Raw genomic sequence first — 22,835 nt, forward strand, 5'->3', positions numbered from 1 at the left:
CTTCAGATGCAGTCCTCGTGGCGGGATCGGCGGCTGGTTGGCTCGGGCGCGTCTGGTCTCGTCCCGGAAGGGGTTGTACCGCTCTACGATGGATAGTTTCCCGTTAGTTTCCCCACGGCCTGTGAACGAGAGATAGTTGGAAGAGACCGCTCCGGTCTGCCACTTAACAGTTCAGAGGCCGGTTAGGTCTGCCAACGGTGAGAACACTTTTGATAACGGTTTAGAGGCCGATTAGGTCTGCTATTGATGAGAACAGTTTAGAGGCCGATTAGGTCTGCTATTTGAGAGAAGAGTTGTAGAGGCCGATTAGGTCATCCAAGTATGAGAAGAGTTGTAGAGGCCGATTAGGTCTGCTAAGGATAGGAACAGTTTAGAGGCCGATGAGGTCTGCTACGGATGAAGAGAGTTTAGAGGCCCATGAAGTCTGCTAAGGATGGGAAAAGTTTAGAGGCCGATGAGGTCTGCTAAGGATGAGGAGAGTTTAGAGGCCGATGAGGTCTGCTAAGGATGGGAAGAGTTTAGAGGCCGATAAGGTCTGCTATGTATGAGAAGAGTTTAGAGGCCGATAAGGTCTGCCATGTATGAGAAGTTAGAGGCCGATGAGGTCTGCTAATGGAACACGCGGATCGGTGAACCGAGCCGGAGAATGAGACGTAATATGCAAAGACTACTATGGTTAGTTAGTTACCACCTCCTTGCCCGCCTCCTGTGGCTCTGTCGATTCCTTACCGCAGATCCTGCTCCTGGTAGCTCCTCCTGGAGGTCTTGCTGTAAAAGAATTTAAATGCGTCGTTATTCTTCTTGTTGTGTAATGTTGTGCAACGTATTAGTATTGTGTATTGTATACTGTGATGTACATTGGTTAGTGTGAAGGTGTAAATGAATTAGTGTTGGTTTTGTAATGAAGCTTTAGTGTTGTCTACTGCGTGTCGTAGTGTTGTAAGGCGTCCTGGTTATCGATATATGGTTTCGTATCCCCGATATATGCCCGTTTCGTTTCCCGTGTTTTCGGATCCTTTGCCTGGATGATTACTGGTGACACAAATTTATCCACCTTCCATGGTCCATCGTATTTCGGTGCCAATTTCGCGTTGAATTTTTCCACTGCCTTCGACAAGAGATGAGGGTTGCACCAGATAAGATCGCCGACGGCCGGTTTCCACTCTCTTTTTCCCAAGTTATAGTGGCGTTTTTGTTGTTCTGCGGCGTCCTTCATGTTTATCATTGCATGTCTTCGTACCTCTTTCAGCCTCTTCCACCTCGCCTCCACTTTTTCTGCCCTTATTCCCGAGCCCCGTGTTACCGTATCGAAAAGCGTACTTGGAAGTCTGAGCTCCCTACCGAAAATAAGGTGTGCAGGACTGTATTTCGTAGATTCTGAAGTGCTGCTAATATATGCTGACATTAGCTCTGGTACATTCTCGTCCCATGTCGTTTGCTCTTCTCCCAAAAGCTGGGCAATTATCGTTTTTATCGTTCTGTTTGTCCGTTCCGTTGGGTTCTTCTGGGGTGTGTATGGCGCCGTAAAATGTTGTTGGATGTCCCATTTTCCCATGGCCGTTCTGGTTTTCCGCCCCGTGAACTGTACCCCGTTGTCCGAAATCAGAATCTTTGGTGCTCCAATCCTCGATATTATCCGTTCCCGAAAGACGCGCAGGAATGATTCCGCCGATGCTTGCGGATTGCCGCCAGGTCTACTCATTTCGAAAACTTGTCTACCATGACCAGCAGAATAGTGTTTCCGTGCTTAGTTCGTGGCAGCGGACCCACGAAGTGGGTGGCATCTGTCTGGAGCTTAAACTGTCGTGAAAAGTCTGGACATGCCAGCACCGGTGCGCTCGTCAGACTCTGCTTTAGGATGGTGAAGGATGCTTGGTGTTCCGGATTCCACTCGAACTTTTGCCCTTTCCTAGTCAGGTTCTGGAGTGCCACGGCTTTCTCCGTAAAGTTGGGTATGAACCGTCTATACCACGACGCCATCCCCAGAAAGCTATGCACCTCCTTTGTCGTAGTCGGAGTCGATATATATCCTGGATCGCTGATACCTTCTCTGGGTCTGTTCTAATTCCCCGGTCGCTCACCACGTGCCCAAGGTATTTAAGTTCCTTTTGGAAGAAGTGGCATTTATCCGGGTTGATCCGTAAGTTGGCCCGTTGCAACCTTCTGAACACATCCTGCAGTTTTTCCAAGTGCTCCTTCTTACTCCGTCCGATCACAACGATATCGTCCAAGTATTCGAACGCGAACGGTTCCATTTCGGGTCCGATGATGGTATCCAGCGCTCTTTAGAATGTGGCCGGTGCTGTGGCTAGCCCAAATGGCATTACCTTCTACTCACACCCTTCATTCCTTCGAATACTTGCCTGTGTTTGTACAGTTCCTTCCGTAGGTTTGTGGGAGTCGAGCCAAAATGGCAACCTTATATGTGCTATCGCACTCATTTGGTAACGAACCATTATAGCCAAATTCAAATCCTGGCAAAACTGAATATTGCTCTATAAAATACCACAAAATTCCCGAGTGGGATTGTGGCAAGCTATGGTCACACTTGATTTTCATACTTCCGTTCTCTTTTCTGGAAGGCGAGGGTAGTTTAACTTTGTGCAAAGTCCCAGATTATAAATCCACGAGCATCGTGTCGACCGAATAAGAGTTTTTCAAGGCAAATACTGCCAAGTGATAGTTTAAATCGTGATCTAACTTTAACTGGTAAGATTTCGAGTGCGTTCGATCTCCAGTACCTAAAAATTGATTTCCCAAATAGCGTTTGCTGCCTGTCCCACATTTGGAGGTAGAAGTCTTATTGGCCGCGTCGCCTAGGCGGCTTGCATTGTTTTTCGCCCTCAACTTTTGACCACGTTTGAAATTTACTGTGGCTTCTTCGATCGCAGAAAGATTCACAACTGCTTGCATCAGGAGCACCCGCCGCGTGCAGCGGAAAGCTGGGCTTGTCCCTTTCTGCTGCCAACCAAGTGCAGATCGCAGGCCACCCCTGAGTTGGCGTTCTTTTTCTACTCTTCATCGCCGCAAGCGAGGAGCAGATCGCCGTGCACCCATTTTATGCACACATCGGCTTGGTGTGCATCTTTTCTTCGTTTTCATCGCACACATACATTTGTGTTGTGTTGTGCCGTTTGTTTGCCGCACACATTGAATTGCGGTGCCGTCCTTGTCGCACACAACGGATCAGCGTCACTTCTTCTTCATCCGTGCGCATTCCGAGAATATTTGTGCACAACACGAGCCCCAGGCTGCTCACTCATCAAGCCTGCTGACATCGATGGAAAGTGCGTAAGTACGGCATAGCCGTGAACAAACAAAAATAATAAAAACACACATGCGTATATATAGTGTGCTAAAAATACCTTGCCTTAAATAATCGTATATCTAGATCACTTAATTTAAAGAAGTTTAAAGTTTAAATATCAATTAATCATACATAATGTAAAGTAAGCCAAACAAACAAAAGTAGTAATGTAAACTTAAATACCAATATTTGCATTCCTATCTTAATTGTTTTTCCTTTATTTTGTCGTAAATAAGCAAAATTACTCAATAAGAGATTTCCTTAACGTAAATAACGTAATTTTTATTTTAGGTTTAGGAAAATGTATCGAAATATTATCTTTATCTTCAATTATATGGGATCGAAAATGAACTAATCTGATTTTTGTTTGGGCACCAAAGGGTATGTAAAACAGCGGTTGCAAAAGGGTGGAGTCCGAATGGATTTCACAGATAGGGTGGGTATAGAATGAGGCCAATAACATCTGGGCCTCATCTTCAATAGGTACACTTTCTTGTCTGGTTCTTAACCGCTTGGTTATCGTTTTGCATCTATCGTTTCTCTGTCTACAGTATTATAGCTGTGACACTCTTGTTCATCTTAACACAAAACCCACGCCCAGGGAAACCTGAGAATGCCGGTCAAAATAGTAGACAGAGTGTGTTGAGGTGGACAACGCTCTATGAGTGTGTTCGTTACAGGTTCCTCCACTTCCTCGTCGGTCGGACTGCTCTCCGGGCTTCCCTCGCTCTCCTTGTCGCCCGGTGCCGTTATTTCTAGCTCCAGTTCGCCACATCGTAACACACTACCAGCTCCGGCCAGAAAGTCCATTCCAAGAAGTACCCCTCCTGATACGTGTGCCAGTACCATGAATGATATATTAAAAGATCTCCCTCTGAAATTAATTCCGGCTGTTAACTTTCCCACCGTGTTCTGCTTTCTTCCATTGGCTAGCGTTATCTCGGACCGTTCTCCGCTCCACTTTCCTTGTTTCCTCAGGTCTGTCCATACTTATCGCACTCCGTGACGCTCCCGTGTCCACGACTCCCTTCGTCATCTTGCTCCCTATCCTAATCTTGGCCACTATCTGGAATCCATCGCAGCTTAACTGGTCTCCCGCTGCTGGCTCTTGTGTCGCCGCCTTAGCTGCCAGCTTCGCCTGCTCAGGCCTCCGGCGTTTCCCGGCCCCGCTCTGCAGCACTCCGTCATTCTGATCCCGTTCCTTCCGCAGACCCACCGCATGCAGATTTCTGACTGTACTCGCTGCTGCCTAGGTTGTTCGGCCCATGTTTGGCCTTTGGAGGTTTCTATCTCCTCCACTTCTTCTGCCAACTTGAGGAACTGTGTTAGCGTCTCGAATCCTGTTCTGCGCGTGTATAGCTTTATCTTGCTTCTACAGTTCTGGTAGATCCGATCGAGTTTCTGTTCCTCCGATAGCTTGGTGAACCGCATCAACCGCATCCGACTCCCGCTGCCGCAGCTGTGTGATCTGCATTTCCACCTGTTCCTTATATCTCGGTGGTAAGAAGTACTCCAGGAGTTCCGTCGTCAGCTTTGCCCAGCTGTTTATCCTGGTCGGTGGTATTCCACCAATCGCTTGCGGCTCCTTCGAATACAAAGGGCATCGTCTGGACGAGCTGGTCCGTGTGAATTCCATACCCGGTCGCCCACTGCTCCATCTTACTGATGAATTCCAACGGGTTGCTTGACCCTTGGAACCTGATACCCCAGCTTCGTACTCGATCCACGATTTCTGTTTCTACCCTCCGCTCCACCTTCTTGTCGTTTCCCTTCTCCATTTCCTCCTTTAGCTCCTCTGCCTCCGTTACTACTAGTGGTGCTGCACTGCGCGCCGGACTCCTGTCCTTCTTGTATCTCCGTGTTAATTCTGCGAGTCTCTCTTTCACTGCTCCGCTGTGATCCGTTCCTTTCGCGAATATGGCTAATGTCCGCCTCAATTCCTCGCTTTTTCCCGACGTTTCCAATCCGAACTCCGCTGCGTATCCCGTTAGTTCGTCTTTCGTTGCCAGGTACACCCACCTCGACATTCCTTTTTCGGTGTCAGTTCTCTTACGATCTGTCAGTGCTCGGATCGCTCAAGGATGGCCAGGAGTCGTCTCAGATATTTATTTGATTCAGGTGGGGTTGCTGGAAGAGAATCCGACCCGGGTCCCAGAGGAGAAGACGAGAGAATGATACAATAATTGGATCTTTATTTGTGAATAAAAGAGAGTGTTCCCAGCCGCTTCAGATGCAGTCCTCATGACGGGATCGGCGGCTGGTTGGCTCGGGCGCGTCTGGTCTCGTCCCGGAAGGGGTTGTACCGCTCTGCGATGGATACGGGTGGGTGCCGGACTCCCGAGATGGCGGCTTACTCGGTCGTCGAGTCACGTCGCCGTTCGTTTCCCCACGGCCGGTGAACGAGAGATAGTTGGAAGAGACCGCTCCGGTCTGCCAGTTAACAGTTCAGAGGCCGGTTAGGTCTGCCAACGGTGAGAACAGTTTTGATAACGGTTTAGAGGCCGATTAGGTCTGCTATTGATGAGAACAGTTTAGAGGCCGATTAGGTCTGCTATTTGAGAGAAGAGTTGTAGAGGCCGATTTGGTCTGTTAAGTATGAGAAGAGTTGTAGAGACCGATTAGGTCTGCTAAGGATAGGAACAGTTTAGAGGCCGATGAGGTCTGCTAGGTATGGGAACAGTTTAGAGGCCGATGAGGTCTGCTAAGGATGGGAAGAGTATAGAGGCCGATAAGGTCTGCTATGTATGAGAAGAGTTTAGAGGCCGATAAGGTCTGCTATGTATGGGAAAGGTTTAGAGGCCGATAAGGTCTGCTATGTATGAGAATAGTTAGAGGCCGATGAGGTCTGCTAATGGTACACGCGGATCGGTGAACCGAGCCGGAGAATGAGACGTAATATGCAAAGACTACTATGGTTTGTTAGTTACCACCTCCTTGCCGGCCTCCTGTGGCTCTGTCGATTCCTTACCGTTGATACTGCTTCAAGTAGCTCCTCCTGGTGGTCTTGTTGCCGATCGCCGGCCGACCTGAATGCCTTCTAGACGGCTGGGGTGCGCCTTATATAGCGGTTTGGCGGAAGATAGTGAGCCAGCATATCCCAACTGATTTAATGCTGTATTAGTGTGGCCGATCTATGTCGGGCCAGTGTGACCCTTCGCGCGTGATCTTGTCGCGCGCGCGCACTGTGTTTGAATTTGAATGCGGGTTGTGTGTTTTGCTTCATTTATTGATTCCATGTTTTAACTAAATCTATTCACTTCATGTTCTAACTAAATATATTCATTTCATGTTTTTTCCTTATAATACTATGTGCGCGTTTCTGCGCGTCACAGAGTATGCTTTATGTTTGCAACAGTTGACTTTACAGCTGTTAATTTTAACATTGGACTGTTAATTTTACATTTGTGTTACATAATATAAATTTTTGACCAATTCATAATCTGGTAAAAAAAAAAATTTTCAAAATTTGTAAATTTTTTAAAAAGACATTTATGTCAAAAAAAACAGGTCAAATTCCTCAAAGTGCATGTCAACCAAGGTTAATCTGGCTCGTATGAAGGAGTTGCAATCCACCATCGGTGAGTGGATGAACACCACAGAAGACGCCGGAAGGAGAGGGCCAGAGGAGGCAGCAACCTCGTAAACCGGGTAAATGCTGAGGCGGTAACTCCTCCTCCCTCGGGAGAACGGCTGAATTTGATCAAGACTGATCCATTTAATGTTTACTCGAATCCGCAATCCGTCTGTAGTTTGACGTCTTCTCCGTTGAAAATCGCGATGTATCCGGCCTCCGGTTCGAAAATCTCAGTGACGAATCCGACGTCCTTCGTCTCGCATTCTGCCTCCTTTCCACTTAACAGTCTTGTAATACATTTCTCATTTGTTTGGCAAAGGTTGTCGTTCTTACATATATAAATGTTTCTTATAAACTGACATTTCTTCTTATAGTAGTGTATTTCGTTCCCAAGATTCACCACATAATTTGGAGTTATCACAAATTCTGTGTTGTTCATGGGAAGTGCAATCAATCTTCGTAAGGCAAAACTTTTCTTTTTGAATATAGGTAATCTAAGTGAATAAAGTATGTCTGTGTTATTAATAATAGCGTTTAACTCTAAAAATTCGTACATATGTTCGTCCGTACATATTCCTTGTATTCCTTGACTTTCTCCGTTTCTTGCCTGTCAAATAGAAATCTGAAAATTATCCCTAACCTAGCCAACCAATTTTAGACCTAACATGTCTAAAGTATATTAAACTCTATTAATGTATTCTAACCTATTAATTCTCCTGTTTTCTTACACAAATGACTTACTTATGTCATTATTATAGTTGTTAATAAATTTGTTCACCCTATTCTGCTCTTCGGTTATGTACTTTGTCAAATTCTTAAACATGAAATTGACCTTGCAACCTGCTTTCAACTTGTCTTCTTCTTCTCATTTTCTTTATTTTTCTTCTAGCTTTTCTGCGTCTTGGCATCTAAATTTCCTGTTATCGCTTTAACTGACGAACGTAATCTATTGATATATGATCTACTGATATATTTTCTAATCTAGTTTTCACCATCTGTAGTTTTTTCTGCAGTGATTTAACTCCCTAGTTTCGGACTCGTCTACGATCTCTCTAAGAATCCTCTCTATACCCTCTGCTATTTCTTTATTCTCTTGTAACTTTACGATATGGACAAAGGTGCGGTGCGTTTGGATCACCCTTGCCGCTCCCATTTGTATCTAAGCCAACGGTTCATTCCCCTTCAAGGGTATTATTTCGAATCTGCTCTCCTCGGCCACGGCAATTGACCACCTGTAAATAACGTTAATCATTCGCTTTATTAATTCTTCGGATCTGCTCCTTGTGGATTTTTTTAGGCTTAATCGTTGTTATGGTTAGGTCGTTATCCTCCATCACCTTGTGTTTCGAAAACCTTAGAGTGAATTTATATCTCCTGTTCTCTTTTCTAAATATTGTGTTTCCTACTTATATCGGATCCGGTTCTTGTCTATCCGTGTTAGCTGCCTCAATTCTCCTAATCTTTTTATTCTCTAGCCGCTCTTTTAATTTGGGTACACGTCGGCCTGAAATGAATTGATATTCTGTGAATAGTCGTGTTCCATTTGAATGACACGTTTTTAAGGAATTCATGCGTTGTGCCCGTGAAGAGTAAAACCGTTTTTCTTATTGACAATATGCATTATCTCCATGGGTCTTCGTGGAGTTTCGGCTACGCTGTATTTAATCTAATGGGGTCTTCTGTCGTATTTTTGAGTTTAACAGCTATCGCGATTGTTAATTGTTCGTGTTATCAACTGCTTCATGTAAGGGAAAAACACCTTCCTTTTATATAGGTGCCAGTGTCTCTTCTATCCTTCTGCGGTTACTTTTCAGGTGGTATTCCTTGAAGACTTCCTCTTGCTGGTTTTTCTATATTATATCCGGCAATAAGATTGTAAATCCTATCGCCCTATACAACCTACTGTACGCAATATACAATATATCAGCATTGGCACCGTTCTCTTAGGTTTTAGAATTTCCTTAAGCTTATTGTTTCATGTCAAAGTTATTCTCCGTCCAAGTTATCCGTTTTTGTTTCTAAATGGAACTTGCTTTCTTACTTTAGACGTCCCCCCCTTATCTATAACCACCTGGACGTTATATTCATTTAGTGGTTTTTCTGAAATTGGAAAACTTAACTGCAGATCTTGCCCCGCAGAGTGTATAGTCGTTCCGTTCGTTGCCACTTCTGAGGCGATTTCTAAGACGTTAAACTCTGGCTGAACTCTGCTCAACGCGTCTGCCACTACATTCTAGGGCTCCTTCTTGTATACTATTTCATAGTCATACTGAAGTCTCCATCTCACAAGTTTAGAGTCGGGTTATTGATTGATCATAGCCAGTTTAATGGCCGTCACTAAACTTGGTGATAAACAAATAATGCCTGAAATGCTTTATCGACCAAATTATGGCAAGCATTTCCTTTTCTACAGTAGCATAATTTGTTTCAGATGTTGATAGGGTTCTACTTGCGTATGCTATTGGCATGACCGTTCCCAGGTTTCCAGGTGCTTCAATACTGGCTTTTTTCATTTTAAGCTGTTTTGTCAGTGGTTTTGTTATTGCTGCGAAATCCCTCATACACTTCCTGTAATACCCTAACAGCAGAAATTATCTGCTTCCTGGTTTTCGGGATAGTGAATTTAATTGATTCAATCTTCCCCGGGTTCGGCTTTATTCCCTGCGGAGTGACTACATGTCCTAAATATTTTATTTTAGGAAATCCGTCTTGTCCAACTGTAATTTAAAATTGGCTTCTGTAAGCTTTTTAAAAACTTTTTCAAGGTCGGTAATGTGTTCCTGCAAGGATGCTGTATATGAGGCAACATTTGCCCAACAATTCTCCAAAGATGGGAGAATCTGAAAGGTCGCAGGAGCGTTGCTTAAGCCGAACGGCATTCGAACATTCTCGAAGTGTCCTCATTCTGCGGAAAAGACCGTCTTTGGAATGCCTGCCTCTTGAACCTCGATTTGGTAATACCCGCTTGCAAAATCCAACGTCGAGAAGTATTTAGCTCTTCCTAAATTAGCCAATACGTCACTTATTATTGGTAATGGAAACCTAACTTTTATCACCTTCTCGTACAACTTCCTATAGTCCACTGTCATTCGCCATTTCCTTTCCCCTGAGGCATCCTTCTTCTTAGGCACTAGCCATACCGGTGCACTCCAAGAATGGCTATGTCTAATTATCTTCTGGTCCAGCAACTTGTCTAATTGCCTTTTCACCTCCTGTCTTTCCTTAAACGCATACGGTCTAGCATAAATGGGAATATAGTCTCTTGTTTTTATCTGATGCTTGACGGCGTTTGTAAAAGACAAGTTGTCTCCTTCCTTATGGAATACTCTTGGGTATTTCCTACAAATTCTACTTAGTTCTCCGAGCTCCTCTTTGTTCAAGTGCTCTGTTCTGCCTTAGTCCATTGGAGCTCTACCAACTGAGCTATCGAAGGTCTTTGCTCCCTCTATATATGCTGTGTGGTTTTAAATTCCACAACACTTATCGGTTCATCCAAATACAACTCCTGATCCGTATCCGCATAATTTGTCACTTCTACTAAGCTGTGTCCTGACGCAGCCCTGTAAAGACCTTCCGAAATCTCAACGTCCTCGTTTATTATGGTTCTGTTTAATGAGAATTCCCCCTCTTGAAATTGTACCGAAACAGATATAACTCTTGTTGATGCGGCCTCTATTGTATACACTTCTGATGGTCTAAATGTCGCAAAATTAATTCTTTGTTTCATATTTGCGATGTTAAACCATCCGTTCTGCACGTCAATAACCGCCTTCAGTTGTTTTAGTATATCAATTCCGATCAATCCTTCGAAGAACTGATGACATTTAAAGAGAAGCATTCTAATTTTACCAACTACTCCTAATTCTGCGAAAATTGGTAAAATTTCTTGCTTCTCAACTCAATTCAGGTCGAATGAATGAAAAAGTGGATCCTGTATCAATTAGTAATTTTATTGTTTTTTCCTGTGTAATTTTAACCAATATATGAGGCAGCGTCGACTAACCTTTTCTTGTTCTTAAATACTTGCTATAACTATTGTTGTTACACTTATTCCATTGCCTATCTGTGTTTGTTTGGTCTTGATTCCATCTGGAATTCCTGTTTTGATAACCACGATATGGTCGTTGGTAACCCAAAGACCCTCTTGATTAAAGTTCTCTGCCCTGAATGGGTTACCCATCATTGGGTATGGAAACCCAAATCCCGACCATCCGTTCATACTTGGCGTGGCAAACGGCATTGGGAACGCCGGAGAATTGTTTCCTCCAGACTGGTACTGTGACCAGACGCCCGTTTCTCTGCGTGTTTCCAAAACCTGGGGCTCCTCTTTCTCCTGACCCTGTTTCTGAGTTTCTTTCATGCCCCTTTCCAGCGACTCGACTGACCTTTGAGTTTTGGGTTCTAAGTCGGTATCTTCAAAAGCAATTTAATTCTTCTCCCTACAAGCTATCTTATATGCCGGCAATATTTGGGACCCCCATGTTCCTTATTGTCACTCCTATTGGTCCCTTTAAGGCCGAAATGAAAGCATTCAAAACCATTTGCTCGTACCACTAAATATGTTACCAATATGTTATTCTTTTTTTTTCCTTGATATGGGTTAGCTCCATAATCAGGTCCTCCTCCGATCTTTTGACTCTAAAGTGGGAGGTCAGTATTTTTTTTATGTGGGCCCAATTTAAATCTGACTGATCAAGATCTAAGACTTTGTTTTCCGCTCCTATGACGACTATAGTTGATCTTTCTGCTCCCCTGATCAGGACTAATACCTGTTCCACTGCCGCTATGAAACCATCATGATTTCCACCAGGTCTATTACCTTGATGGCTTCTAATACGCTTTGTTGGGCTGGGGGTGGCTGGCATGGAATTTTCCAGTATGCTGAAATGTAAAAACACTCGAACAGGCGAACACTTGACTTTTTAATTATTGCGCGGGCGTGACCGGGCGTATAGTTTATTCGGCGAATACAAGTGAGAAACTAAAACTTATTCTACTTAGCTAAGCTCTCCCGTGCGCAGCGGAGGCTCCAAATTGTGCTGCCATGAGAAGAGTAGAATTGGAGATTCTGTGATGAAGAGCGAGAGGGAGAGAGCGGAGAGCGGGTGACAGTCCTCGCCCCGTAACTTGGACATTCCGCCGCCCTTGCAATCACTGGGGTTGCAACATATACGTCCTACAGCACGCTGCAGGCACTGGACACGATCCACCCAAAAACCGTTGGATGACCTTTGGATAAACATCTGCTCCCGAGACCATGGAGACGGTAGCAGGCCGATGGAACTGGTCATCCGCCAGCATGATGTCCCGGAACTTTGACACCACTGTGTCGCTCAATGCCCGAACTGGTGTGCGGATCCGCACACTGGCCTCGATCTTGAGCACGACCTCCAGCTTCGTTCCCGCGTCGACCCTGGAGCGAATCGTCGTCGTGCAGACCTTCTCTTCGCCAACACTGGTCATCGGTAGCTTAAAGGCTGACGCCAACGAAGCGTCGATGCAGCTCATGGGGGTGCACGGATCGATGAGTGCTGCGGTCTCGAAGGTCTGCGTCCCCGTCTCCAACTTGACCAGCGCTGTCGGAAGGATGTTCACGCTGTGGCGTTGCAGTAGCGACGCGAGCGATGGGCCTGGCGTGGTCAATTCCGGGCGTTGTGGCAGTGAACTCCTACGCTGAGTTGGCGGATTTTGCCGGCGGGAACGCTGGGACAAGGCCGAAGCTGCTTGACGGGTTGACACCGGTTGGAGACGAGCGCGCGCTCGCGACCGCGACGACGAGCTAACCTGCTCGTGCATGTGGAGCAGCGTGTGGTGGGATCGGTCGCACTTCCTGCAACGATCACCGCTTCGGCACTCTCCTGTGGAATGCTCGTGAGCGAGGCAATTGGCTCAGTATTTGTTGATGAGGACTGCTCGCAGACGCTCTTCAGCGCTGAGCTTTAGGAACCTCGCGCACTTCCGACTTCCGGCAGACTCGGACACGGTAGGATTGAATACCTCGGGTACGTCTGCTATCCAAGGCACGAGCACTGCGTGCGTTTTGTTGACGAGGGGCTGCGGGTAGTTGAATGTCGAAAGGAGATCGAAAACGAAATGAAAAGGAATGGATGATTAGTGCTAGTGAACTACAATTAAGGAGGAGAGGAGCGCCTATTTGTTGTGGAGATTCGGAAAACTCCGCCGGCAAAAGCACCACTTTTGCCACTGGACCTTTAACAACTCCACGTGCAGTACGGATATTTACTACACGGGTGTTGCCGTCGGCTCCTGGAAAGACAGACTCAATTCTGCCGAGCCGCCACTCAGCCCTTGATGACGACCATATCATCGATGCGAAGATTTTTGGTCGGGGCCTGCCATTTAGTGCGCTTATGGAGATCTTTGAAGTACTCTTCTTTCCATCGCACACGGAACTGCTGATGGAGAGCCTTCAAATGCTGCCACCGATTTAGAATGGATTTCGTTTCTCCCTTTACTTCGGGTTCCACCGTGGACATAAGGGGTCCCCCGACAAGAAAATGACCTGGCGTCAGGGCCAGCAAATCTGTCGGATCCTCAGACATAGGAGAGAGCGGCCTGGAGTTAAGGCACGCTTCTATTTTTGCCAAGAGCGTGGAGAGCTCTTCGAACGTGTATTTTCGTGTGGCAGTGCATTTGTAAAATAGTGTCTTACAGTTTTTTACGCCTGCTTCCCAAAGGCCTCCCATATGGGGTGCCCACCGAAGAATAAATTGCCATTGCATCTCTTTTTGACTATAGGCATCCGTCACCGACTCTTTTACTCTTTGCCTGAAGGAAATCGCGGGAAAGCAGGGTGGCAGCGCCAACAAAGGTTTTGTCATTGTCTGACTTGGAAACCCTCTTCTGGATACAAAACGAGCGAAAGCGGCAAGAAACTTTTCGGTCGTTAAGTCAGATGTAGGCTCTAAATGGATGGCCTTGGTGGAGAAACAAACAAAAACTAACACATACCCCTTTGTGATAAGACATGCTCTTCCCGTATAGTTATTTATATAGAACGGACCGGCGTAATCCATGCCAGTATACGTGAATGGTCGGGAGAACGATGCTCTTTCTTTGGGCAGGACACCCATCAGTTGGCTTTGCAACCGCTTTTTGTGGATCACACATACCTTGCACGAATTTACTACTGCTTTCATCAGGTTCTTAATTCTCGGAATCCAGTATTTCGACCGGATGAGGAGCACCAATAACTGGTTACCACCATGGAGTGTTATGCGATGTGTGAAATTCGCAAGGAGGCGAGAAAGCAGGCAGTTATACGGAAGAATCACTGGATGCCGTTCATTGTATTGAAGGCTTTCAGAAGCCGCCACACGGCCGCACGCCCTGATCAGTCCTTGCGGAGAAAAGGGTTCATGCTTAGGATGAAACTGAAACTTGACACTGGACGCTTTTCACTTAGGCAGTGATATTCCAGAGGGAATTCTCTGCGCTGAGTGTTCGAAATTAGGAACCGCTCGGCGGCGGCGATTTCAGTGGCCAGCAAATACATATCAGATGAAGATGTCTGCTTCCTGCACCGCTGTATGAAGCGATGAACATAAGCGAGGACCCGTAGTGCTTTCTCAGGCTTGGAAAAACGCTCCAAGGAGAAGGAAGCTTTTGCGAGATGGACTTTCAGAGCACTCTTCTTCAGATCGGTCACCGGAGCGTTGTCGTCCTGAGTTGGTCACTGGTTGCGTGGATTTTGCAACCAAGTCGGTCCGTGCCACCATAACTGGCTATCGGCTAGATCTTGGAGGGAAACTCCTCTACTTGCCAGGTCTGCTGGATTATGCTCAGATTGAACATGAGACAAATTTTCTGTTTTTGTGGCCTGGGCGATCTTCGTCACCCTATTGGCTACAAATGTGGTCCACTGGCACTCTGGCTTGCTTATCCATGCAAGCACTATTGTGGAGTCCGTCCACCAGTAAAGTTCGGAATTGGCGTAGGCATCTGTGGAATGATGGCTGCAGCCGCACAGCTCCAGTCTTGGGAGCGAAACCGTTTTGACTGGAGCTACCCGGGTCTTCGCGGTTAGGAGTTGCCCCATAATGGTGCTGCCCGCTTCTACGCGGACATATATTGCCGCCCCATAAGCCTTTTGCGATGCATCGCTAAAGCCATGATGCTCGACCTTGAAATCTGGATGAAACGAGAGCCAGCGTGGAATGCGTATCTGCTCTAAAAGCGAATAACTTTGGAGAAAATTAAGCCATCGAGAAAAAGCTCATTTGGAATGTCTTCGTCCCACCCAAGTTCCCGTAGTCTAATCTCCTGCATGAAAATTTTAGCTCGAACGATAAACGGCGCTAACCAGCCTGCAGGGTCGAACAATTTGGGACAGGACTTGGCGTTTTGTGATGGACGTTTCAATAGCCAACTCTGGCGGAACGAAGAATAACTCGTCGGAAGTTGCCTTCCAGCGAATACCGAGGGTTTTGGCAGTGCTTTCTGCATCGATCTCGAGAAAATCAGTATTTAAGAGATGGGTGCTCTGAATGGCCGCTAAAACTTCCTTTTGGTTGGAGGTCCATTTCCTCAATGGAAATCCGGCGGAATTCAAAGCGTCTTGGAGCTCTTACACCATGAGCTGAGCTTCTTCCGTGGAGTCCGCTCCGGCTAGAACATCATCCACATACATGAAATTCTAATGATATTGCTAGCTTTTGGATGGTTGAGTTCTACGTCAGCTGCTAGCAGCTGCAGTACTCGAATGGCCAGGAAAGGCGCGCAACTGACTCCAAAGGTTACTGTTTTCAATTCGAAATCTCTGATTTCCCTTTATTGTTTCGGAAAAGTATTCGTTGGAATGGAGTGTGCTTTGGATCTACCCAGATCTGCCGATACATTTTTTCGATATCGGCGCTAAACACGTATCAGAAATAGCGCCACTTCAGAATTTAAATGGTTAAGTCGGACTGTAAGACAGGGCCCGCATGAAGGATATCATTTAAACTTGTGCAATTCGATGAAAAGCTGGAGGCATTGAATACTACACGGAGTTTAGTAGTTACGCTCTCCGGTTTTAAGACGGCGTGATGTGGCAAATAATAGGCGTTGCAATTATGGGTAGGAAGAACTTGTCGCATGTGCTTTAAGTCGAGATATTCCTGGATCACCGAATCGTATCTCGCTTTATAGGGCCTCATTTCTTTTTAGACGCTGCTCATTTCTTAAAAACTGAGCCAACGCGAAAGAACTGGAATGCCCTAGCCCGGAACCGATATGTTCTGGGTCGCGAAAAGGCAGAGTAACGACATATTTGCCGCACTCGTCTCTCGTGGTCGATTGAAGAAAATTCTTCTCGCACATGGAATCGGATTTTTTTACCAACTTTATTGGTATATTCTCCACCTCCCAAAACTTTGTGAGTAGTTTGTCCAGTGAATTATCGTACGCGTGGGAGATCTGCGTCGAAAAGGAGGAAATTCTGCTTTGTGCTGAGGCTGACACTGGCCCAGTGAATACCCAGCCGAAAATGGTCTCTTGCCCCAAGAGAGAGCCACAGATGTTGGCTTTTGCTCCACTCAGAAGCACCGAAGGCAGAATGTCGGCTCTGATAAGGACATCTATTTGTGCGCTCTCATAGAATTTTGGATCCGCCAGTGGAAAATCGGGAAGATCCCAAATGAAATTTCACAAAGCTTCTTAGACTGAGCTGTTTGGTTTAGGCCTGAGACTTGGGCTTGAACCACCTGGAATGGCAATCTAATTAGATTGAACAGTCGCTCGGTAATAAGTGTTGCCTCTGATCCGGAGTCGATCAGGGCGCGTGCCTTAAAGTTAGTGCCAAGATGGGAAATATTGATCACGGCAGTGTCAAAAAGGATAGCTCTTGAGCCCGTGGCGAAATAATTTTGAACACCGGCTTGCTCATTAGGAACGAAATTGGCTTGATTAGCAGAAATTGGCCTTGCAGGATTTGAAGGACTTGAATTGCTGAAAAAGGGGTTGTTTCGGTGCAACAACGTGTGATGCCGGCCACGGCAAGTAAAACAGTTGTGCGTGCTTTTGCACTCACGAAGCTGATGTCCCTTTGCAAAGCAGTTTAAGCATAACTGCCTCCGTTTAATGTAGGCTGACCGGTCATCAACCGACATTTGGAGAAAACGCGAACATACACGGACAGGATGGTTCTCCTTGTTGCACAAGTCGCAACTTTTGGATTTTGGAGACACTTTCGTCTCGTAGGAACTTAATTTTCTAGAGAACCCACTTGAATTCATCGCTTTGGAGTGCGACTGAATTGGTACGGGCGGTCTCACATCATCGATGGCCTCTAGGGTTCGATGGCGTTCTGTGAGGAAGGTGTTCAGCTCTACCCATGTCGGGATGTCGGCTTTCTTATGGAGCGACTACTCCGATAAGGAGAGAGTTATCTTCGGGAGCTTGGATGAACACAGATATACCAGCAGGTATGGACTGCTGGGATGGACGGCTGGGATGGACTGAGACGTGCCCTGTTCGATTTTATCAATGAGCTGGGCAACACACCTTTCATAGACTGAATAGCAATAACTGTATTTAGCCCTGAGAATAGGCATGTTGCCTGCTGCCGCTTCGCCTGCTGACACAAGGCGAGCAGATGTCGAATTCCTTTTCAACCTTGTCCCATAGGGTTCGGACTTGGTCGCGACGGACGCTAAGCATCGTGACGGTTGGAGCTGCGTATTCCGGAGTGTTAATCTGAGCCTCAAATTCGCTTAAGCGGTCAGAAACCGAAATGAATTTGGCTAGCGCCAAATTGTGGTGAAAAAATAGACCTGGGTTTGTCAGCGGACAATTTCTTCTTATCGTCCCCGATGGGCATAATCGAAGAAATGCGAAATGGAAAGGAAGCGGTTTTGGAGCACGGTCACACTTTTGAAAATGTGGACAGATTCCTTAGACTCCACTTAATAAATTTAAGCTTGCCGTGAACGGTATAAAGCAGCGGAAAAAGACCGTATAGGATGTAACGGGTGAGAAAGTGGTGTAAAATTTACGAAGTGGAAACACCGTAGTTTCGACTAATTGGACAGCTGACTCGGAGTGAACAGCGAATTGTATAAATGACCGGTGATTTATGGTAATTAGGTCCACCTGATTTACGGTTGGTACACTTGGAATATGGAACACGTTGGAAAAAAATGTTTATTAGAACGTAGCAAAAAATTCTATTTTTTGGTTTACAACTGGAAACGGAGAAATTTGGAATGGTGGAATTTTAATCTTTTCTCCGCGTTGTAAGTACTTCTAAAAGCAAACACAAATTAATATCCAAGCAACACAGGAAAAAATATTTGTCGGGTGAACGACTTATATTTGGCGGTCGTCTATTTTTTTTTTAAATTTTGGTTTACAAAAAAAAATTTGTTTTTGGATGAAAAAAAATTGTAGTTTTTATGAAAATTTAAAAATAATTAAATAAATATTTAAAAATACATTTGTTTAAAAGAAAAATTCGCTTTAAGTTTATTGCTCGGAAATTGATTTGGAAATTTATTTTCCGCGTCGGCACTTGGAAAAAATTTTATTTGTCGCTTTGGACTTGCCGACGGGAAACAATTTACACTTTGGTATATGTGTATAAGGTATGCAGAAATTATATAAAATATAATGTTGATGTAATATGTAATATATGTTGATGTAATATGTAATATATGTTGATGTAATATGTAATATATGTTCATGTAATATATAATATATGTTGTTGTAATATGAAATATATGTTCATGTAATATATAATATATGTTGTTGTAATATGAGATATATGTTGATGTAATATGGAACAGGCGCGTAAATGTTTTATTTATATTTTATTTGGGATGGCCAGAGGGTATGTGTTGTTTGTTTTGTTACTGTATTCTTCGATAGCAAATTGTATTAAGTGGACTGCGGAGTTTAAGCATAAATGTGTTGCGAAAATAATTTGGCTTGCGTTAGACACAGTGAAACGAGATCAGAATGGTTGCCACTTTTGGCAGAGCTTTGGACTTAGAAATTTTCACTGAACTTGACACAAATTATTTTTACTTTTTCACATATCTGATTTTGCACTTTTTGGACTGGATGAATATTTAAATATATTCGGAGATTTGGACTTAGAACTTTTCACGAATGAATGAATCCGTAGGAATGAATAAGTACTTTTTCTTTAATTGTGATAAAAGTGAGAAACTAAAACTTATTCTACTTAGCTAAGCTCTCCCGAGCGCAGCGGAGACTCTAAATTGAGCTGCCACGGGAAGAGTAGAATTGGAGAAAGAGAGAGAGAGAGAGCGGAGAGCAGGTGACAGTCCTCGCCCCGTAACTTGGACACGCTTGTTGTTGGCGTTCCGTCCGTTGGATTTGACATAGCTACCAAGGTTAAGTGTATTTGTGCTTAATAACCTAATTCGCTGTTTACCTAATCTCCGTATCCTTATCAACTAATACGGTTGTGTAAAGTATTTGTAGTTTGTGACTGAGCGATAAATCGCTGTGTACTTGTTCTAATGTTGTTTCTTATCTATTAATAAGTAGTGACGAACTCCGTATATTGTTTCTTGTGGCTCCTTGAGTTTAAGTTTATTTAATTTATTTAATTAATTTAATTTATTTAATTTATTTAATTTTTTTAATTTATTTAATTTATTTAATTTATTTAATTTATTTAATTTATTTATTTATTTATTTAATTTATTTAATTTATTTAATTTATTTAATTTATTTAATTTATTTAATTTATTTAATTTATTTAATTTATTTAATTTATTTAATTTATTTAATTTATTTAATTTATTTAATTTATTTAATTTATTTAATTTATTTAATTTATTTAATTTATTTAATTTATTTAATTTATTTAATTTATTTAATTTATTTAATTTATTTAATTTATTTAATTTATTTAATTTATTTAATTTATTTATTTAATTTATTTAATTTATTTAATTTATTTAATTTATTTAATTTATTTAATTTATTTAATTTATTTAATTTATTTAATTTATTTAATTTATTTAATTTATTTAATTTATTTAATTTATTTAATTTATTTAATTTATTTAATTTATTTAATTTATTTAATTTATTTAATTTATTTAATTTATTTAATTTATTTAATTTATTTAATTTATTTAATTTATTTAATTTATTTAATTTATTTAATTTATTTAATTTATTTAATTTATTTAATTTATTTAATTTATTTAATTTATTTAATTTATTTAATTTATTTAATTTATTTAATTTATTTAATTTATTTAATTTATTTAATTTATTTAATTTATTTAATTTATTTAATTTATTTAATTTATTTAATTTATTTAATTTATTTAATTTATTTAATTTATTTAATTTATTTAATTTATTTAATTTATTTAATTTATTTAATTTATTTAATTTATTTAATTTATTTAATTTATTTAATTTATTTAATTTTTTTAGTTTAGACGGCTGCTGAAAGGACGTTGTACTGACGTTCGTACTGCCTACAAAAATCCTTAAAGAGGTTCGACGAGAACTCAACTCCCTGATCGCAAATTGCCTTTTTGGGTATTCCGAATAGAGCAATAAAACAATGTTATAGTTATTCCCCATGCATATCTTGAGAGTTTGTCGATAATTGTGAAAACGTTTTTCTTATTGACAAAGTATTAATCAATATGCATTATCTCCATGGGTCTTCATGGAGTTTCGGTTACGCTGTATTTAATCTAATGGGGTCTTCTGTCGTATTTTTAAGTTTAACAGCTATCGCAATTGGTAATTATACCCGTTACTCGTAGAGCAAAAGGGTATACTAGATTCGTTGAAAAGTATGTAACAGGCAGAAGGAAGCACTTCCGACCATATAAAGTATATATATTCTTGATCAGGATCAGTAGCCGAGTCGATCTGGCCATGTCCGTCTGGCCGTATGAACGTCGAGATCTCAGGAACTACATAAGCTAGAAAGTTGAGATTAAGCATACAGACTTCAGAGACATAGACGGAGCGCAAGTTTGTCGATTCATGTTGCCACGCCTACTCTAACGCCCACAAACGGCCCAAAACTGCCACGCCCACACTTTTGAAAAATGTTTTGATATTTTTTGATTTTTGTATTAGTCTTGTAAATTTCTAACGATTTGCCAAAAAACTTTTTGCCACGCCCACGAACCGCCAAAAACAGTCAGTGCTGAAGACTCCTTCGCACTTTCACTAGCTGAGTAACTAGTATCAGATAGGCGGGGAACTCGACTATAGCGTTCTCTCTTTTTGTTCGTGCTATCGACTGCTTCATGTGAGGGAAAAACACCTTCCTTTTATATGTGCCAGTGTCTCTTCTATCCCCCTGTGGTTACTTTTCAGGTGGTATTCCTTGACGACTTTCTCTTGCTGGTTTTTCTCTATTATATCCGGCAATAAGATTGTACATCTTATCGCCCTATACAACTGTACTGTACGCAAAATATTTGCAATATACCAGCAATATACAATATATCAGCAATGGCACCGTTCTCTTAGGTTTTAGAATTTCCTTAAGCTTACGGGCTAGTGTTTTATCGTCAAAGTTATCCGTCCGTCTCCGTCCAAGTTATCCGTATTTTGTTTCTAAATGGAACTTGCTTTCTTACTTTAGACGTCCCCCCCTTATCTATAACCACCTGGACGTTATATTCATTTAGTGGTTTTTCTGAAATTGGAAAACCTAACTGCAGATCTTGCCCCGCAGAGTGTATAGTCGTTCCGTCCGTTGCCACTTCTGAGGCGATTTCTAAGACGTTAAACTCTGGCTGAACTCTGCTCAACGCGTCTGCCACTACATTCTAGGACCCCTTCTTGTATACTATTTCATAGTCATACTCTAACATCTGAAGTCTCCATCTCACAAGTTTAGAGTCGGGTTCTTTATTGATCATAGCCAGGTTAATGGCCTATGATCCGTCACTATTTTGAACTTGGTGCTAAACAAATAATGCCTGAAATGCTTTATTGAGCAAATTATTGCAAGCATTTCCTTTTCTATATTAGCATAATTTGTTTTAGATGTTGATAGGGTTCTACTTGCGTATGCTATTGGCATATCCGTTCCCAGGTTTCCCTGAGATAAAACTGCTCCAATAGCGTTATTGCAGGCATCCGTGGTCAGGATAAATGGCTTTTGAAAATCAGGAAATTATAAGAATTGATCTTTGTATAGAAGGGTTTTACACACCTCAAATGCTTCATTACTGCCTTTTTTCCTTTAAGCTGTTTGGTCAGCGGTGTTGTAATTGCTGCGAAATCCCTAATACACTTCCTGTAATACCCTGACAGCCCTAGGAAGGATTTTATCTGCTTCCTGGTTTTCGGGATAGTGAATTTAATTGATTCAATCTTCCCCGGGTTCGTCTTTATTCCCTGTGGAGTGACTACACCTTCTCGTTCAACTTCCTATAGTCCACTGCCATTCGCCATTTCCTTTCCCCTGAGGCATCCTTCTTCTTAGGCACTAGCCATACCGGTGCACTCCAAGAATGGCTATGTCTAATTATCTTCTGGTCCAGCAACTTTTCTAATTGCCTTTTCACCTCCTGTCTTTCCTTAAACGCATACCTATACGGTCTAGCATAATTGGGAATATCGTCCCTAGTTTTTATCTGATGCTTGACGGCGTTTGTAAAAGACAAGTTGTCTCCTTCCTTATGGAATATTCTTGGGTATTTCCTACAAATTCTACTTAGATCTCCGAGCTCCTCTTTGTTCAAGTGCTCTGTTCTGATTTAGTCCATTGGAGCTCTACCAACTGAGCTATCGAAGGTCTTTGCTCCCTCTATATTGTTTAGCTCAATATGCTGTGTGGTTTTGAATTCCACAACACTTATCGGTTCCTCAAAATACAACTCCTGATTCGTATCCGCATAATTTGTCACTTCTACTAAGCTTTGTCCTGACGCAGCCCTGTAAAGACCTTCCGAAATCTCAACGTCCTCTTTTATTATAGTTCTGTTTAATGAG

At 42.8% G+C, this 22,835-nt stretch overlaps 1 protein-coding gene across 1 annotated transcript; it reads right to left on the minus strand.

Annotated features, from left to right (window-relative positions):
• Window positions 1-11,848: 11,848 nt before the first annotated feature.
• On the minus strand, window positions 11,849-19,098 carry LOC122621631. The gene is made up of 2 exons (XM_043799565.1): window positions 19,020-19,098; window positions 11,849-12,935 (listed from the first exon to the last, which is right to left on the minus strand). The coding sequence occupies exon 2, from the start codon at window positions 12,675-12,677 to the stop codon at window positions 12,033-12,035; it is 645 nt and encodes a 214-aa protein (XP_043655500.1). The 5' UTR covers window positions 12,678-12,935; window positions 19,020-19,098; the 3' UTR covers window positions 11,849-12,032.
• Between the last annotated feature and the right edge of the window lie 3,737 nt (window positions 19,099-22,835).

The sequence above is a fragment of the Drosophila teissieri genome, chromosome 2L (assembly GCF_016746235.2).
Source record: "Drosophila teissieri strain GT53w chromosome 2L, Prin_Dtei_1.1, whole genome shotgun sequence".
NCBI lineage: Eukaryota > Metazoa > Arthropoda > Insecta > Diptera > Drosophilidae > Drosophila > Drosophila teissieri.

Excerpts from the sequence above, each read along its gene's own strand:
- LOC122621631 (XM_043799565.1), bottom strand. The coding sequence starts at position 12,677 with ATGCACGAGCAGGTTAGCTCGTCGTCGCGGTCGCGAGCGCGCGCTCGT.